The sequence below is a fragment of the Heteronotia binoei genome, chromosome 21, assembly GCF_032191835.1.
Source record: "Heteronotia binoei isolate CCM8104 ecotype False Entrance Well chromosome 21, APGP_CSIRO_Hbin_v1, whole genome shotgun sequence".
Classification (NCBI taxonomy): domain Eukaryota; kingdom Metazoa; phylum Chordata; class Lepidosauria; order Squamata; family Gekkonidae; genus Heteronotia; species Heteronotia binoei.
In genome coordinates this window covers 9,211,019-9,229,118 of record NC_083243.1, presented here as the reverse complement: position 1 = coordinate 9,229,118, position 18,100 = coordinate 9,211,019, and the positions used below count along the sequence as shown (strand labels likewise).

General features: G+C 50.7%; 1 protein-coding gene across 1 annotated transcript in view; it reads left to right on the top strand.

Moving 5' to 3' along the window:
- The window catches only part of FRMD6 (FERM domain containing 6), a 46,851-nt gene extending 28,971 nt beyond the window's left edge, over positions 1-17,880 (top strand). The window contains exons 6-13 of the mRNA XM_060262529.1: positions 188-343; positions 4,940-5,005; positions 6,980-7,048; positions 8,234-8,408; positions 12,231-12,566; positions 13,222-13,356; positions 15,946-16,037; positions 16,549-17,880. Coding sequence (XP_060118512.1) covers positions 188-343; positions 4,940-5,005; positions 6,980-7,048; positions 8,234-8,408; positions 12,231-12,566; positions 13,222-13,356; positions 15,946-16,037; positions 16,549-16,833 — 1,314 coding nt within the window. The 3' untranslated portion in view covers positions 16,834-17,880. The remainder of the gene's footprint in view (positions 1-187; positions 344-4,939; positions 5,006-6,979; positions 7,049-8,233; positions 8,409-12,230; positions 12,567-13,221; positions 13,357-15,945; positions 16,038-16,548) is intronic.
- Positions 17,881-18,100: the final 220 nt, after the last annotated feature.

Genomic DNA, 18,100 nt, shown 5'->3' with positions numbered 1-18,100 from the left:
ACCTTCTGCTTACCAAGCAGATGCTCTACCACTGAGCCACCATCCTTCACCTGACTGGCAGTGGCTCTCCAGGGTCTCAAGCTGAGGTTTTAAACGCCTACTTGCCTGGACCAGTTGACCATCTGAGTTATGAGCACTTCAGCCCGCGCTCTTCACATGTCATGCATCATCTTCTGTCTCCCAACAGGTAGTTGCCAAGCGAGGGAAGGAGTACATCCTGAAGCACATTCCCATCATGCACAAGGACCAGTGCGCGCTGAGCGCCTCCGAGGCCCACCTGAAGTACATCAAGGAGGCCGTGCGGCTGGACGACGTGGCTGTGCATTACTACAGGCTGTACAAGGTATGTGCCGGGGGAGGCAGGGCTCTCTGTGGTGTCCTGGTGTAGTGCGCGGACTCTTATCTGGGAGAAGTGGGTTTGATTCCCCACTCTTCCACTTGCAGCTGCTGGAATGTCCTTGGGTCAGCCATGGCTCTCACAGGAGTTGAAAGGGCAGCTGCTGTCAGAGCTCTCTCAGCCCCACCCACCTCACAGGGTGTCTTTTGTGGTGGGAGAAGATATAGGAGATTGTAGGCCTCTCTGAGCCTCTGTCCTTGAAAGGGCGGCTTCTGAGAGAGCCCTCTCCAGCCCCACTCACCTCACTGGGTGTCTGTTGTGGGGGAGGAAGGGAAAGGAGATTGTAGGCCGCTCGGAGACTCTGTCCTTGAAAGGGCAGCTGCTGTGAGAGCCCTCTCCAGCCCCACTCACCTCACTGGGTGCCTGTTGTGGGGGAGGAAGGGAAAGGAGATTGTAGGCCGCTCTGAGACTCTGTCCTTGAAAGGGCAGCTGCTGTGAGAGCCCTCTCAGTCGCACCCACCTCACAGGGTGTCTGTTGTTGGGGAGGAAGGGAAAGGAGATTGTAGGCTGCTCTGAGACTGTCCTTGAAAGGGCAGCTGCTGTGAGAGCCCTCTCCAGCCCCAGCCCTCACAGAGTTTCTGTTGTGGGGGAGGAAGGGAAAGGAGATTGTAGGCCACTCTGAGACTCTGCCCTTGGAAGGGCAGCTGTTGGGAGAGCCCTCTCAGCCCCACCCACCTCACAGGGTGTCTATTGTGGGGGAGGAAGGGAAAGGAGATTGTAGGCCGCTCTGAGACTCTGTCCTTAGAAGGGCAGCTGCTGGGAGAGCCCTCTCAGCCCCACCTGCCTTACAGGGTGTCTGTTGTGGGGGAGGAAGGGAAAGGAGATTGTAGGCTGCTCGGAGACTCTGTCATTGGAAGGGCAGCTGCTGTGAGAGCCCTCTCAGCCCCACCCACCTCACAGGGTGTCTGTTGTGGGGGAGGAAGGGGAAGGAGATTGTAAGCCTCTCTGAGACTCTTGAGTGGAGGGCAGAATATAAATCCAATGTCGTCGTCATCTTCTTTGGTGCAGTAGTTGGTGGACTGGCTAAGAGTTGGTGGACTGGCTAAGAGCAGCAGACTCCAATCTGGGGAGCCAGGTTTGACTCCCCACACACACACACACTGTGGCTAATAACCACTGATGGACCTCTGCTCCATATTTTTATCTAAACCCCTCTTGAAGGTGGCTATGTTTGTGGCCGCCGCCACCTCCTGTGGCAGTGAATTCCACATGTTAATCACCCTTTGGGTGAAGAAGTACTTCCTTCTATCCGTCCTAACCCAACTGCTCAGCAATTTCATTGAATGCCCACGAGTTCTTGTATTGAGAGAAAGGGAGAAAAGTACTTCTTTCTCTACTTTCTCCATCCCATGCATAATCTTGTAAACCTCAATCATGTCAAGAGCAGTTCTCCCCAAGCTCTCTCAACCCCACCTACCTCACAGGGTGTCTGTTGTGGGAAGAGGAACGGAAGGAGATGGTAAGCCGCTCTGAGACTCCCAAGAGAAAAGCAGGGCCAAACTCTAACCTCCTCTTCCTCTTCTTCTCCTCCCTCCCACTGAGGGAGCCTCCTTGGTGGAAAGCATGAATTTAAGCAGCTGCTCAGTTGTTATCCTCATTTGCTTGTTAGAAAAACTGCATTTCTCTCCTCTCCCCCCCCCCCCAAAGAAACAAACATAAAAATGAATTGTGAGCTCTAACACTGGGGTCAGCTTCCATTTGGAGAGCTGTTCTTCACCCTGGCGCTGATGCTGTTGGAGTCTTAAGTGCCGTCTTTATGGGCCGGTTTCTGGGAAGAGCTCTTCCGAACCGAGGCAGTGGGCTGGCTCCTCCAGGGAGCTGGCGCAGTGCGGTTCAGCCTTGAGGATGTCTGGGGCTGGGCTGCTGTGCGATTGGAGAGGGTGCAGGTAGAATCATAGAGTTCATTGAATCATAGAGTTGGAAGGGACCACCAGGGTCATCTAGTCCAACCCCCTGCACAATGTAGGAAACCCACAGATACCTCCCCCTAAATTCACAGGATCTTCATTGCTGTCAGATGGCCATCTAGCCTCTGTTTAAAAACCTCCAAGGAAGGAGAGCCCACCACCTCCCGAGGAGGAAGCCTGTTCCACTGAGGAATTGCTCTAATGGTCGGGAAGTTCTTCCTCATGTTCAGCCGGCAACTCTCTTGATTTAATTTCAACCCATTGGTTCTGATCCTACCTTCTGGAGCCATAGAAAACAATTCCACACCATCCTCTATAGGACAGCCCTTCAAGTGCTTGAAGATGGTGATCATATCACCTCTCAGCTGCCTCCTCCCAAGGCTAAACATCCCCAGTTCCTTCAACCTTTCCTCATAGGACTTGGTCTCCAGATCCCTCATCATCTTTGTCGCCCTCCTCTGCATCTGTTCCAGCTTGGCTAGGTTCTTCTTAAAATGTGGTGCCCAAAACTGAATGCAAGACTCCAGGTGAGGTCTTACCAGAGCAGAGTCAAGTGATACCATCACATCACATGATCTGGACACTATCCTTCTGTTGATACAGCCCAAAATCACATTTGCCTTTTTAGCCACCGCATCACACTGTTGACTCATGTCCAGCGTATGATCCACTAAGACCCCGAGATCCTTTTCGCACAGACTACTGCTAAGACAAGTCTCCCCCCATCCTATAACCATGCGTGGGATTTTTCCTACCGAAATGCAGAACTTTACATTTATCCCTGTTCAAATTCATTTTATTGGCTTTAGTCCAGTTTTGCAGCCTGTCAACGTCTTCAATGGGGCTTCCTCCCCGGAAAGCTTTTGCAGAATTGCAACCTTAATCTGGCTGTCTCAGGGACCCAGTAAATGGAGAAGGGCTCGGGGTCTGGCTTGACGTGTGTTGGGTGTCCCACGGTGGGAGCTCCTAGCAGTTTCCCCACCCCCAATTAAAGGGCTCACAAGTGATTGATGCAGACAGGCCTCATTTGGAGCAGGAGTTCCCAGGAGCACAGCTCTGGAACCTCTAGGCCAGGGGTGACCAACGGTAGTTCTCCAGATGTTTTTTGCCTACAACTCCCATCAGCCCCAGCCAGCATGGCCAATGGCTGGGGCTGATGGGAGTTGTGGGCAAAAAACATCTGGAGAGCTACCGTTGGCCACCCCCAATCTAGATTTTATTGTGCTCTTTCATTCTCTCTCCTTCCCCCCCCCAAAAAACAATCTCAAAACACTTGATTCTGAGCTCCATTGTTCAAACCTCCTTTGAGAATTTTGCTGAACTCTTAAGATTTGACCAGAAAAAAAACCCCAAAAGGTGAAGGACGACGTGCCGACATCACACACACAAAAAGACTATGGGCAGCTGTAGCAGAAACAGGGTGGCGAGAGCTCCCTGAACCAGGCGGGAAGGAAAAGCTGTAGTAGGCATCTCCCGTTTCCTTCCCCTGCCTGCCTAATGTGCCCAGCTGTTTCTCCCGCCTCCCCTTCAGGTCACCAGTTTGGTGTAGTGGTCAAGTGCGTGGACTCCTGTCTGAGAGAACCAGGTTTCATTCCCATCTCCTCTACTTAAGAACATAAGAAGATCAGAGAAGCCATGTTGGATCAGGCCAGTGGCCCATCCAGTCCAACACTCTGTGTCTCACAGTGGCCAATATATGTGTGTGTGTGTACACACACACACACACACATATATATATATATACTGTGGCTAATAGCCACTGATGGACCTCTGCTCCATTTTTTTATCCAATCCCCTTTTGAAGCTGGCTATGCTTGTAGCCGCCGCCACCTCCTGTGGCAGTGAATTCCACGTGTTAATCACCCTTTGGATGAAGAAGGACTTCCTTTTATCCGTTCTAACCCGACTGCTCAGCAATTTCATCGAATGCCCACGAGTTCTTGTATTGTGAGAAAGGGAGAAAAGTACTTCTTTCTCCGCTTTCTCCATCCCATGCATAATCTTGTAAGCCTCGATTATGTCACCCCGCAGTCGACGTTTCTCCAAGCTAAAGAGCCCCAAGCGTTTTAACCTTTCTTCATAGGGAGAGTGCTCCAAACCTTTAATCATTATAGTTGCCCTTTTCTGCGCTTTTTCCAATGCTATAATATCCTTTTTGAGGTGCGGCGACCAGAACTGCACACAGTACTCCAAATGAGACCGCACCATCGATTTATACAGGGGCATTATGATACTGGCTGATTTGTTTTCAGTTCCCTTCCTAATAATTCCCAGCATGGCGTTGGCCTTTTTTATTGCAAACGCACACTGTCTTGTTCAATCAGGTGCATTCGCACCTGCTGGAATGACCTTGGGTCAGCCATTGCTCTGGTAGGCGTTGTCCACACAAGGGAGGCTTCTAGGAGAGCTCTCTCAGCCCCACCCCACCTCACAGGGTGTCTGTTGTGGGGGGAGGAAGATAAAGGAGATTGTGAGCCACGTTGAGATTCAGAGTGGAGGGTGGGATATAAATCCAGTATCATCCCCATCTTCTTGTGTGGACGCTATCGGGTGTTGTCGGCTGTTCAGATTGCTTGGGGCATGAGCCCCCTTCCTAGGGGCAGCGAGTTCATGATATTACCCCTTTTTTTTACAGGACAAAAAAGAAATCGAGGCCTCTCTGACCCTCGGGCTCACGACACGGGGCATTCAGATATTTCAGGTACGTCTTAAAATTTTACACACAGGTTCTCCTTGGGGCCAGATCTCATAGAGGACAGGAGACCTGTAAATAGGAATTTCCCCCACCCCCCACCCCAAAGTAGATATTCCTTCATTTCAGTTAGCCCGCCCCTGCCCCCCAAAAAACCTGCTTTTTTTCCGCTATAAGGAACATCTGTAAGTTTGTGTTTAAAAAAAAAAAAACAGCATGCAGAAGTTTAGCTCTTCTTCGCTGGTCTTGATCAAAACCGGGTGCACGTGTACATGTGGCGTTTGGGAGATGTTCCAGGCTGCGGCAAGAAGAAGCAGGGAGTTTTCCATTCTGACGCTGGATGATCCCTGCCATCAGTGGAGATTTAGCGTGGGATCCAACCCTTCAATGGCATGGACAGCAGCCAATCAGGGCTGTGCCCAACTGTTTTCTGCTATGTATAGGCTACACCGGTGCCCCCTGGAGGTGGGAGTTGGTCCTTCAGCCTGCAGCCCAGAATTCTTTGACTAGTTCTGCGGTGGAGGAGCATTCTTTTTGGTGAATCTCCTGGCGATTTCAGACAAAAGAAACCGCCTCAGCCTACAGTCCAGGGGTGGCCAAAAAGAGCCACATAAAATAAATGTCAGATGTTTGAGAGCCGCGAGACATGAACATCAGATGTTTGAGAACCACAAGACAGACTGTCAGTAGTGTTCCCTCTAAGCTGAGATAGTGTGAGCTAGCTCACAGATTTTTACCCTCCAGCTCACACATTTTTGTCTTAGCTCAGGAAGGATGATTCCAGAGCTCACTAATGTATGCAGCAGCTCACAACTTTGAGGCCAGTAGCTCACAACTCTAATGGCAGTAGCTCACAAATTAGCTTGGAGAAATGTCGACTGCGGGGTGACATGATAGAGGTTGACAAGATAATGCATGGGATGGAGAAGGTAGAGAAAGAAGTACTTTTCTCCCTTTTTCACAATACAAGAACTCGTGGGCATTCGATGAAATTGCTGAGCAGTCGGGTTAGAACAGATAAAAGGAAGTACTTCTTCACCCAAAGGGTGATTAACATGTGGAATTCACTGCCACAAGAGGTGGTAGCAGCTACAAGCAAAGCCAGCTTTAAGGGGGGATTGGATAAGCATCTGGAGTAGAGGTCCAACAATGGCTATTAGCCACAGTGTATATATATGTGTGTGTGTGTGTGTGTGTATACACACACACATATATTGGCTTCTCTTGTGTTCTTATGTGTGACACAGAGTGTTGGACTGGATGGGCCACTGGCCTGATCCAACAGGGCTTCTCTTATGTTCTTATGTGACACAGAGTGGTGGAATGGAGGGGCCATTGGCCTGATCCAACATGGCTTCTCTTATGTTCTTACGTGACACAGAGTGTTGAACTGGATGGGCCATTGGCCTGATCCAACATGGCTTCTCTTATGTTTTTATGTGACACAGAGTGTTGGACTGGATGGGCCATTGGCCTGATCCAACACGACTTCTTTTATGTTCTTATGTGTGACCCAGAGTGTTGGACTGGATGGGCCATTGGCCTGATCCAGCATGGCTTCTCTTATGTTTTTATGTGGCACAGAATGTTGGACTGGATGGGCCATTGGCCTGATCCAACACGGCTTCTTTTATGTTCTTATGTGTGACCCACAGTGTTGGACTGGAGGGGCCACTGGCCTGATCCAACACGGCTTCTCTTTTGTTCTTAATTAGAGTTTTTGCTCACAAGATTGCAGCTTGGAGGGAACATTGGCTGGCAAGCAAACAGATGGGGGGGGAAGAGGTGGACAGAAAGCAACTTTAAATGTATTCTCGAAGCCGCTGGCTGGCTTGGCTTAGAGAAGTGATTTAAAGAGAGTAATGCCTTCTCCAAAATGGCTGACAGGGCGGCGGGGGCTTCGAGAGCCACATGATGCTCCTGAGCTGCGGTTTGGCCACCCCCGCTACCATCAATCAGCTTTTCTTTCTCTCCCTCTCTCAGAACGCCAACACTGAAAAGCAGCTGCTTTTCGACTTCCCTTGGACGAACGTCGGGAAGCTGGTCTTCGTGGTGAGTATAGAGCTTCCTGAGAAACTGCGCACCTGGTCTCTGAATTCCACGGGCTAGATTTTTCCAGTTGAGCGCCTAGCAAATGGGAAAGGGTGCTTAATGTTAATACATCCACGGATTCCTACCGGGCTAGTATGGCTAGGGTGTCAAGCTAGTGCCAAGCCTGGATGGCTGGGGTGTCAAGCTAGTGCCGAGCCAGGATGGCTGGGGTGTCAAGCTAATGCCGAGCCAGGATGGCTGGGGTGTGAAGCTAGTGCCGAGCCAGTATGGCTGGGATGTGAAGCTAGTGCCGAGCCAGGATGGCTAGGGTGTGAAGCTAGTGCCGAGCCAGGATGGCTGGGGTGTGAAGCTAGTGCCGAGCCAGGATGGCTGGGGTGTGAAGCTAGTGCCGAGCCAGGATGGCTGGGGTGTGAAGCTAGTGCCGAGCCAGGATGGCTGGGGTGTTAAGCTAGTGCCGAGCCAGGATGGCTGGGGTGTCAAGCTAGTGCTGAGCCAGGTTGGCTGGGGTGTGAAGCTAGTGCCGAACCAGTATGGCTGGGGTGTGAAGCCAGTGCCGAGCCAGGATGGCTGGGGTGTGAAGCCAGTGCCGAGCCAGGATGGCTGGGGTGTGAAGCCAGTGCCGAGCCAGGATGGCTGGGGTGTGAAGCCAGTGCCGAGCCAGGATGGCTGGGGTGTGAAGCCAGTGCCAAGCCAGGATGGCTGGGGTGTCAAGCCAGTGCCGAGCCAGGATGGCTGGGGTGTCAAGCCAGTGCCGAGCCAGAATGGCTGGGGTGTCAAGCCACTGCCGAGCCAGGATGGCTGGGGTGTCAAGCCAGTGCCGAGCCAGGATGGCTGGGGTGTCAAGTCAGTGCCGAGCCAGGATAGCTGGGGTGTCAAGCTAGTGCCGAGCCAGGATGGCTGGGGTGTCAAGCTAGTGCCGAGCCAGGATGGCTGGGGTGTCAAGCTAGTGCCGAGCCGGTATGGCTAGGGTGTCAAGCTAGTATCCGGGCAGTCCAGGTTCAAATGCCTCTACGTTGTCATGGAAGGCTTGATGGGTGACTTCAAACCAGTTGCGTGTGCTCGTCTCCACGTTCCTCGGAGATTTTTTTTTTTGAGAACATCAACCAGAGCAGGACAGGCATGCACGTTGCCGCGCCTAGTGCCGGTGAGCTCCGCAAGTGAATGGTGTCTTGCTTCCCCTCGCAGGGGAAGAGGTTCGAGATCCTTCCTGACGGCTTGCCCTCGGCCCGCAAGCTGACCTACTACACGGGCTGCCCGATGCGCTCCCGCCACCTCCTGCAGCTCCTGAGCAACAGCCACCGCCTCTACATGAACCTGCAGCCCGTCCTGCGGCAGATCCGGAAGCTGGAGGAGAACGAAGGTAGCGGCCGCATAGCCCTTCCCTCGGCTCCTGTTCCCTGGGGACTCGCTCTCAGCATCTTCCAAACACTCTTCACAAATAAGCGACTCGTTCACAAATAAAAGATCATGTTTGCTGGCGACCAGGAGGAAGGCAGTGGCGTCACCCGGAAGTGGTGGCATTGCGCGTGGCCACTCTAGGCATTTCTGGGGAAACTGTATGGTTTTCCTGGACGCTCTAGAAGATGATGATATTGGATTTATACCCCGCCCTCCACTCCGAAGAGTCTCAGAGCAGCTCACAATCTCCTTTCCCTTCCTCCCCCACAACAGACACCCTGTGAGGTGGGTCTGGCTGGAGAGGGCTGTCACAGCAGCTGCCCTTCCAAGGACAGTCTCAGAGCGGCCTACAATCTCCTTTCCCTTCCTCCCCCACAAAAGACACCCTGTGAGGTGGGTGGGGCTGGAGAGGGCTCTCCCAGCAGCTGCCCTTTCAAGGACAGAGTCTCAGAGCAGCCTACAATCTCTTTTCCCTTCCTCCCCCACAAAAGACACCCTGTGAGGTGGGTGGGGCTAGAGAGGGCTCTCCCAGCAGCTGCCCTTTCAAGGACAGAGTCTCAGAGCGGCCTACAATCTTCTTTCCTTTCCTTCCCCACAACAGACACCGTAGAGTTTTCTCTCCCAAATGGCTAGAGCATCCGGGGAAATCATAGAGTTTCCCCGGAAGTGCCTAGAGTGCCTGCCGCACAACGATATCACTTCCAGGTGCGTCATCTTGCTGGCGATGTAGGGGGAAGTTCCCCCTGCCGGCCCAGTGTGGCCGGAAACTATGGTAAAATCATAGAGTTGCTGGCAGTTCCTAGAGCTACATGGGAAGAGACAACGGGTGGCTCTAGAAACTGCTGGAAACTGTGGTAAAATCATGAGAGTTTCTTGAGATTCTTAGATCTACCCCTTCCAGTTAAGTACAGAAGGTTGCATTTTTTAATTCTTTCTGCTACTCTGAGTATTGGGGGGGCCTGAGAGCAGGGAATCCCCCAGCCCCAGAAGCCCTTAGGTTAGCCTGGCTGGCTGTGCGCGTGACAGAGAAAGGGAAAGAAAATCCTTTAAGGTGGCCCCAAAGGGGAGTGGAGGAAAGAAATATGAAACTCTACAGGAAAATGGTTTGCGTGTCTCTCTTTTGGGTGCGTAATAGTGTAAGTAATTCTAACTGGGTGGAATGGATGCCTATCCAGGGGTTGTAGCGAAACTATAGGATCTTAGTGTACAGCTGCGTAAATAAGAGACACTGTCAATTTTGAACAACCGGACAGTGTAATGTAGAGGTCCGTGGCGTCCTGACCAAGCTTGCGCGTAGAACTTCAAATAAACGAGAGCATGTCGCAAAAAAGATATTCACAGAAGACAGTTCAAAAGCAGTCTTTCCCATCGCAAAGGAGTAACAATATCCCAATATTTAGTTTATAGAACTAAAGGAAGCCCTTCCAAAGACGTCTGTTCTAGATATCGAGATGTTTCATCGGTCTTCCTTCAGGTTGGAGGCTTTTTTTATCACTGGAACCCAGTCTTTACAATGCATTCACAGAAGACCAACAAGGTTCAAAACATATCTGTTAGATTTCCAGGTTCTCCTTGTTGGTCATCTATGAAGGTATTGTAAAAATTGGGTTCCGGTGATAAATAAGCCTCCACACCGAAGAAAGACGGATGAAACTTCTTGATATCTAGAACAGACGTCTTTGGAAGGGCTTCTTTTAGTTCTATGAACTAAATACTGGAATATTGTTACTCCTTTGCGATGGGAAAGACTGCTTCTGAACTGTCTTCTGTGAATATCTTTTTTGCGACATGCTCTTGTCTATTTGAAGTTCTATGCGCAAGCTTGGTCAGAACGCCACTGGCCTCTACATTACACCGTCCGGTTGTTCAAAATTGACAGTGTCTCTTATTTACACAGCTGTACACTAAGAGCCTATAGTTTCGCTACCACCCCTGGATAGGCGTCCATTCCACCCAGTTAGAATTACTTAAACTATTTACGCACCCACCTATCTCCTGAGCAGCTTGAAAAGAGAGACACGCAAACCATTTTCCTGTAGAGTTTCATATTTCTTTCCCCCACTCCCTCCCTTTTGGGGCCACCATGAAATATTTTCTTTCCCTTTCGCTCTCTGTCACGTGCAAGCTTGGTCGGAACACCACTGACCTCTACATTACACCGTCTGGTTGTTCAAAATTGACAGTGTCTCTTATTTACACAGCTGTTTCAATTGTATGGTGCCTCTTAGCAGTTTTTTATTTGCACACATCCAGGGGTTGTGGCTTCTACTGCGTGTTTCTCAGAACTTCCAGGTGGAACCCCACACAGAGAGCATCCAGCCGTAACGGTTTCTCTGTACTCTTGTGCCTAATACCTACGTAGGGCCCTCGTGCAGGTCAAAAAAACCCAACAACAGAGCTAGCATCCAGGCTGCCTGGGATTTGCAGAAGCATAATAACTGTTACAAAAGGGGGTGAGGAGAGAAAAACCCCAAAAGGTGAAGAACAACATTCAGACATCACACACACACCAAAAAAAAAGACTGGGGAGCTGTAGCAGAAACGGGGTGGCGAGAGCTCCCTGAACCAGGTGGGAAGGAAAAGCTGTAGTAGGCATCTCCCGTTTCCTACCCCTGCCTGCCTATTTTGCCCAGCTGTTTCTCCCGCCTCCCCTTCAGGTCACCAGTTTGGTGTAGTGGTCAAGTGCGTGAACACTTGTCTGAGAGAACTGGGTTTGATTCCCCCCCACTCCTCCACATGCAGCTGCTGGAGTGACCTTGAGCCTGTCACAGTTCTCTCAGCCCCGCCCACCTCACAGGGTGTCCGTTGTGAGGAGAGGAAGGGAAAGGTTGTAAGCCACTCTGAGACTCCCAAGTAAAGGGCAATTTCTTTACTGAGACTCCCAAGTAAATCCAATTTCTCCTCCTCTTCCTCTTCCTCCTTCCTTTCTTCCTCCTCCTTCTCCTTCTTCTTCTCCACCTTCTCTTCCTCCTCCTCTTCTTCTGCTCCTTCTCCTCCTCCTTCTTCACCACCTTCTTTTCCTTCTTCTCCTTCTCCTCCCCACCTTCTTCTCCTCCTCTTCCATCTTCTTCTCCTTCTCCTCCTCCACCTTCTTCTCCTCCTCCTCCCCTCCTCCTCCTCCACCACCTTCTCCACCACCTTCTTTTCCTTCTTCTCCTCCTCCTCCCCACCTTCTTCTCCTCCTCCTCCCCTCCTCCTGCAACTTCTCCTCCTACTTCTCCTCCCCTTCTCCTCCTCCTCCTCCACCTTCCCATCCTCCTCCCCTTCTCCTCCTCCTTCTCCACCTTCTTTTCCTTCTTCTCTTCCACCTTCTTCTCCTTCTCCTCCTCCACCTTCTTCTCCTCCTCCCATCCTCCTCCCCTTCTCCTCCTCCTTCTCCACCTTCTTTTCCTTCTTCTCTTCCACCTTCTTCTCCTTCTCCTCCTCCACCTTCTTCTTCTCCTCCTCCCATCCTCCTCCCCTTCTCCTCCTCCTTCTCATCCTTCTCCACCACCTTCTTTTCCTTCTTCTCTTCCACCTTCTCCTTCTCCTCCTCCACCTTCTCCTCCTCCTTCTCCTCCTCCTCCTCCACCTTCTTCTCCTCCTCCTCCCCTCCTCCTGCAACTTCTCTTCCTACTTCTCCTCCCCTTCTCCTCCTCCTCCACCTTCTCCTCCTCCTCCCATCCTCCTCACCTTCTTTTCCTTCTTCTCTTCCACCTTCTTCTCCTTCTCCTCCTCCTCCCCTCCTTCTCCTCCTCCTCCTCCTCCACCTTCTCCTTCTTCAATGCTTGCTTTCCCCTTTCAGAGAAGAAGCAGTACCGGGAGTCCTACATCAGCGACGCCCTGGACCTCGACATGGACCAGCTGGAGAAGCGGTCCCGAGCCAGCGGGAGCAGCTCGGGCAGCGTGAAGCACAAGCGCCTCTCCCGCCACTCCACCGCCAGCCACAGCAGCTCCCACACGTCCGGCATCGAGGCCGACACGAAGCCTCGGGACCGGGGGGCGGAGGACGACTTCTTGCCTGCCGCCGTCCACCGCAAACTGAGAGCCTGCAGCTCCATGACCAGCCACGGCAGCTCCCACACCTCCGGCGTGGAGAGCGGGGAGAAGGAGCGGCTGGAGGAGGATTCCCAAGATGATGGTAAGCCCCTCCCCAGGGCAGAACAAGAGGGTGGCGTTGGCGTCAGGAGCTCGGTTCAGCGGTTGTAGTACAAGGTCCCTGAGATGGTGTCCGTGGGCACCAAGGCTCCTGGCACTACTTTTCCTGGTGCCCACCAAGTGCTTTTAGTAAGAAGGCGGGGCTGGGGAAGGGGCTTTTGTCCAGCAGAGCTTCTGATTGGCTGTGCAGATTAAAAGGCATCCTGTATGACAGAGTTTCTGCCTGAAGTGTTGAAGAGGTACTCTTAGAATTATCGATGACCAAATTATAGATAACCTCACTCGACTGATACTTAGTGGCTGGCTCCGCCTCCTACGACTGCCATTTTAAGACTGACTCCACCTTCTGTGGCAGCCATTTTGTGATTGCTTCACTTCCCTGTGTCAGAATCCCAAAAGCTCCAAAAGGTTGAGAGCCCTTGGTGTGCACAGGGTGTTGGACTGGATGGGCCATTGCTTCTCTTGTGTGTGTGTGTGTTCGTGTGCGCACGTGCACACAGGCGTACGTATATGCGCACATTTTTGTTTTGTAATGAAAGCCCTATTAAAATCCGTCACATTTTTTTAACTGAACAAAGCTGAAGTCTGAAGAAGTGTTCTTTTCGATTGTCAGTAACAGCACTTTCTACCTCTTTCAGAAATAGAAATGTTGGTAGATGACCCGCGAGACCTCGAGCCATCGAGCGAAACGTCTCTGGACGACATCAGCCCCGACGTCTGCATTTATATCACGGAGGATATGCTGATGGCGAGGAAGTTTAACGGGCACTCAGGTAAGGCCATAAGAACATGAAAAGAGCTTTCCTGGATCAGACCAGTGAGGGTCCATCTAGTCCAGCCTCTTGACTCACACAGTGGCCAGCCAGTTCCTCTGGAGGGCCAACAGCAGAGCAGAGAGGCTGAGGCCTTCATAAGAACATCAGCAGAGGCCTGCTGGATCAGACCAGTGAGGATCCACCTAGTCCAGCCTCCTGTCTCACGCAGTTGCCAACCAGTTCCTCTGGAGGGCCAACAGCAGAGCAGAGAGGCCGAGCCCTTTAGAAGAACATCAGAAGAGCCCTGCTGGATCAAACCAGTGAGGGTCCATCTAGTCCAGCCTCCTGTCTCACACAGAGGTCAACCAGTTCCTCTGGAGGGCCAACAACAGAGCAGAGAGGCCAAGGCCTTAATAAGAACATCAGAAGAGCCCTGCTGGATCAGACCAGTGAGGGTCCATCTAGTCCAGCCTCCTGTCTCACACAGAGGCCAGCCAGTTCCTCTGCAGTGCCAACAACAGGACATAGACGCCAAGGCTTTCCCCTGATGTTGCCTCCTACCTCTGGGATTCAGAGGATTAGTGCCTTTGAAGTTTGTTCCCCTCAGTCATCGTGGCTAGTAGCCATTGGTAGACTTTCCCTCCGCAAATCTATCCAATCCCCTTTGAGGCCTGTTTATTCCTGTGGCCATCCCGACATCCTCTGGCAGCAACTCCACCGTTTTAATCACTCTCTGTGTAAAAGAGTATTTCCTTTCGTCCGTCCTGATCCTACTGCCCATCAGCTTCATCAGATGCTCTCATAAGAACATAAGAGAAGCCATGTTGGATCAGGCCAGTGGCCCATCCAGTCCAACACTCTGTGTCACAGAAGAACATAAGAGAAGCCATGTTGGATCAGGCCAGTGGCCCATCCAGTCCAACACTCTGTGTCACAGAAGAACATAAGAGAAGCCATGTTGGATCAGGCCAATGGCCCATCCAGTCTAACACTCTGTGTCACATAAGAACATAAGAGAAGCCATGTTGGATCAGGCCAGTGGCCCATCCAGTCCAACACTCTGTGTCACATAAGAGAAGCCATGTTGAATCAGGCCAATGGCCCATCCAGTCCAACACTCTGTATCACACAGTGGTCAAAAATATTTATTTATATATACACACACACAGTGGCTAATAGCCACTGATGGACCTCTGCTCCATATTTTTATCTAACCCCCTCTTGAAGCTGGCTATGCTTGTAGTTGCCACCACCTCCTGTGGCAGTGAATTCCACATGTTAATCACTCTTTGGGTGAAGAAGGACTTCCTTTTATCCATTCTAACCCGACTGCTCAGCAATTTCATTGAATGCCCACGAGTTTCTTGTATTGTGAGAAAGGGAGAAAAATACTTCTTTGTCTGTTTTCTCCATCCCATGCATAATCTTGTAAAAGGGATATAATCTTGCGGGATATCAATCAAATAATAATAATAATAATAAATTTTATTTGTATCCCGCCCTCTCCGCCGAAGCAGGCTCAGGGCGGCTGACAGGACATGATCTACACCATAATTGGTATAAAACAATTTTAAAATACAGTTAATAAATACATTTAAAAACAGTTACATAAAAATTTAAAACTACAATGAATTAGGTGCTATTTCCAGAAGATGTATAAGTATAAATTATTAGGAAGGGAATGGAAAACAAATCAGCCAGTATCATAATGCCCCTGTATAAATCGTGGTGCGGTCTCTTTTGGAGTACTGTGTGCAGTTCTGGTCGCCGCACCTCAAAAAGGATATTATAGCATTGGAAAAGGTGCAGAAAAGGGGAACTGGAATGATTACAGGTTTGGAACACTTTCCCTATGAAGAAAGGTTAAAACGCTTGGGGCTCTTTAGCTTGGAGAAACGTCGACTGCGGGGTGACATAATCGAGGTTTACAAGATAATGCATGGGATGAAGAAAGTAGAGAAATTAGTCCTTTTCTCTCTTTCTCACAGTACAAGAACTCGTGGGCATTTGATGAAATTGCTGAGCAGTCGGGTTAGAACAGATAAAAGGAAGTACTTCTTCACCCAAAGGGTGATTAACATGTGGAATTCACTGCCACAGGAGGTAATGGCGGCTACAAGCATAGCCGGCTTCAAGAGCGGATTGGATAAAAATATGGAGCAGATGTCCATCAGTGTCTATTAACCACTGTGTGTGTGTGTGTGTGTGTATTGATTTATTTTGGCCACTGTGTGACAACAGAGTGTTGGAGTGGATGGGCCATTGGCCAGACCCAACATGGCTTCACTGATGTTCTTATGTGACACGGAGTGTTGGACTGGATGGGCCATTGGCCTGATCCGACATGGCTCCTCTTATATTCTTATGTGACACAGTGTCGGACTGGATGGGCCATTAGCCTGATCCAACATGGTTCCTCTTATGTTCTTATGTGACACAAAGTGTTGGACTGGAGGGGCCACTGGCCTGATCCAACAGGGCTTCTCTTATATTCTTATGTGGCACAGAGTGCTGGACTGGAGGGGCCATTGGCCTGATCCAACATGGCTTCTCTTATGTTCTTATGGACATTGTATCTCTCTTTTTCTCCCACGTTGTCTGATTCAGGATTGGTCGTCAAAGAAGTCAGTTCGTCTACCTCCAGCTCCTCAGAGACGGTCGTGAAGCTTCGTGGCCAAAGCATCGATTCTTTGCCACAGGTTTGTGAGCTGTAGGGCGCCGATGTAATAGCATCACATACCTAAACGCTGTCTGGTTCCAGCCAACTTACTGTGACCCGAGCAAGGGGCTTTCAAGGCAAGAGAGAAGCAGAGGTGGTTTGCATTTGCCTTCCTCTGCAGAGCCTTCCTTGGTGGTCTCTCATCCAAGACTTATGGCAATCCCGGCAAGGGGTTTTCAAGGCAAGGGAGAGGCAAAGGTGGTTGGCCGCTGCCTTCCTCTGCAGAGTCTTCCTTGGTGATCTCCCTTCCAAGACTTATGGTGATCCTAGCAAGGGGCTTTCCAGGGAAGTGAGAAGTGGAGGTGGTTGGCCATTGCCTTCCCCTGCAGAGCCTTGGTGGCCTCCCATCCAAGACTTATGGTGATCCCGGGGTTTTCAAGGAAAGTGATCGGCAGAGATGGTTGGCCATGGCCTCTCTCTCTGCAGAGCCTTCCCTGGTGGTTTCCCATCCAAGCGGACCCTTTGCTAATCCCTGCTTCTCTTCCCCACAGACGGTCTGCCGAAAGCCAAAGACCTCCTCCGACCGGCACAGCTTGAGCCTGGACGACATCCGGCTGTACCAAAAGGACTTCCTGCGTCTGGCCACTCTCTGCCAGGAAACGGCCCAGAGCTACACGTTCGGCTGCAGCCACGGACTGGCGGAGGAAGGCCTGTATTGCAGCGGATGCCTAGCCCGGCAGTGCGTCAACATTCAGGACACCTTCCCCGTCAAGAGAACCAGCAAATACTTCTCCCTGGACCTCGCCCACGAAGAAGTGCCGGAGTTTGTCGTCTGATGCCGCCCCCTTCCCGAGGGCTGCTTCGGAGACAGTTGCTCTCGCAAGACAGCCCGAGGCCCCGTCGTGGTTTCCTCGAGCTCTTTTTTTTCCTCCTGGTGCCATAGAGGGATTTTTCCTCTCCCCGTGTCTTTTCTCTTGGATCCTTAAAACGTCAAGGCCTTGCCCCTCGTGGCACCGTTACAGACCCCCCTTCACAGGGAAGGAGCCATTTCTTGTGCCGTGTGGCAGAATTCGGCCTGGGTTTAAATTGGTTGGATTTGGAAGGAAGAGTCTCTTCCTTTGAACGCGACTCGCACAGAACGTTCTTCGTCCTTTCGGGGGGGGTTGACCGAAAGGTGTACAACATGGGTAACATTGTCTTCCCCCTCAGTTTTCTCTTTTCACCTCACGGAAGCCCTTAGCGTTTTCCCGCACTTCATCGTCCTTTCGGGGGGGGGTTGACCGAAAGGTGTACAACGTGGGTAACATTTTTTTCCCCTCAGTTTTCTCTTTTCACCTCACGGAAGCCCTCAGCGTTTTCCCGCACTTTTGGATGTTTTCTCATCTTGCATCCTCATGTGAGGTTTTTTGTTGGTTTTTGTGTTTGGATTTTGGCCCCACTGTGGTGGGGCAGTAAAAGTAACAATGCCCCAGTTATTTTTCTTTTTGGGGGGGGGGGGGTCCCTCTTCTGTGTTGTGTCAAGCCAAAGAAACTCCGCGCATCCCAAAGGGATGACATCAGGGCAAAGAAACAGGCGAGAACCGAATGAAAGGACGCTCTGCCATGGTTGGTGAAAACTGCAATCTATCTACCTTGGTGTGTTCTGCCCAAAGAAACCGAAACCGTGCGTGGTCTGTGATCCAAATCGATCCTTCTTCGTCGGACTGTTTTGTGTGAAGTTTACAGGAAAATCGGTGTTTCGAAAAGAGAGGAATTCGGAGAGCTTTTGGAAGCTTCTTGGGAAAAGAAACCGAAGAACAAACGATCCTTTAAAAATGTAGCAATAAGATTTGCTGACCAAAGTACCTTAAGTTACAGAGAGCGAAAGCTAGAGAGATTATATATATATAAAAATACGTATATAAGTCTATGGAGAGAAGTATATGTTTTATATACGGTTGGAACGTATAGGCCCACCCCTCTTTCTGTTTAATTTTGCCTTTTCTGTTGTTAATGCCTTTTTAAAAAAAGAGCTAATTATGCCTTCTTTCATGATACATATATAGACAATCCTATAAGCACTAACCTTACGCAAGATGAAAGAAAGTCTCTATTTTTGCCATT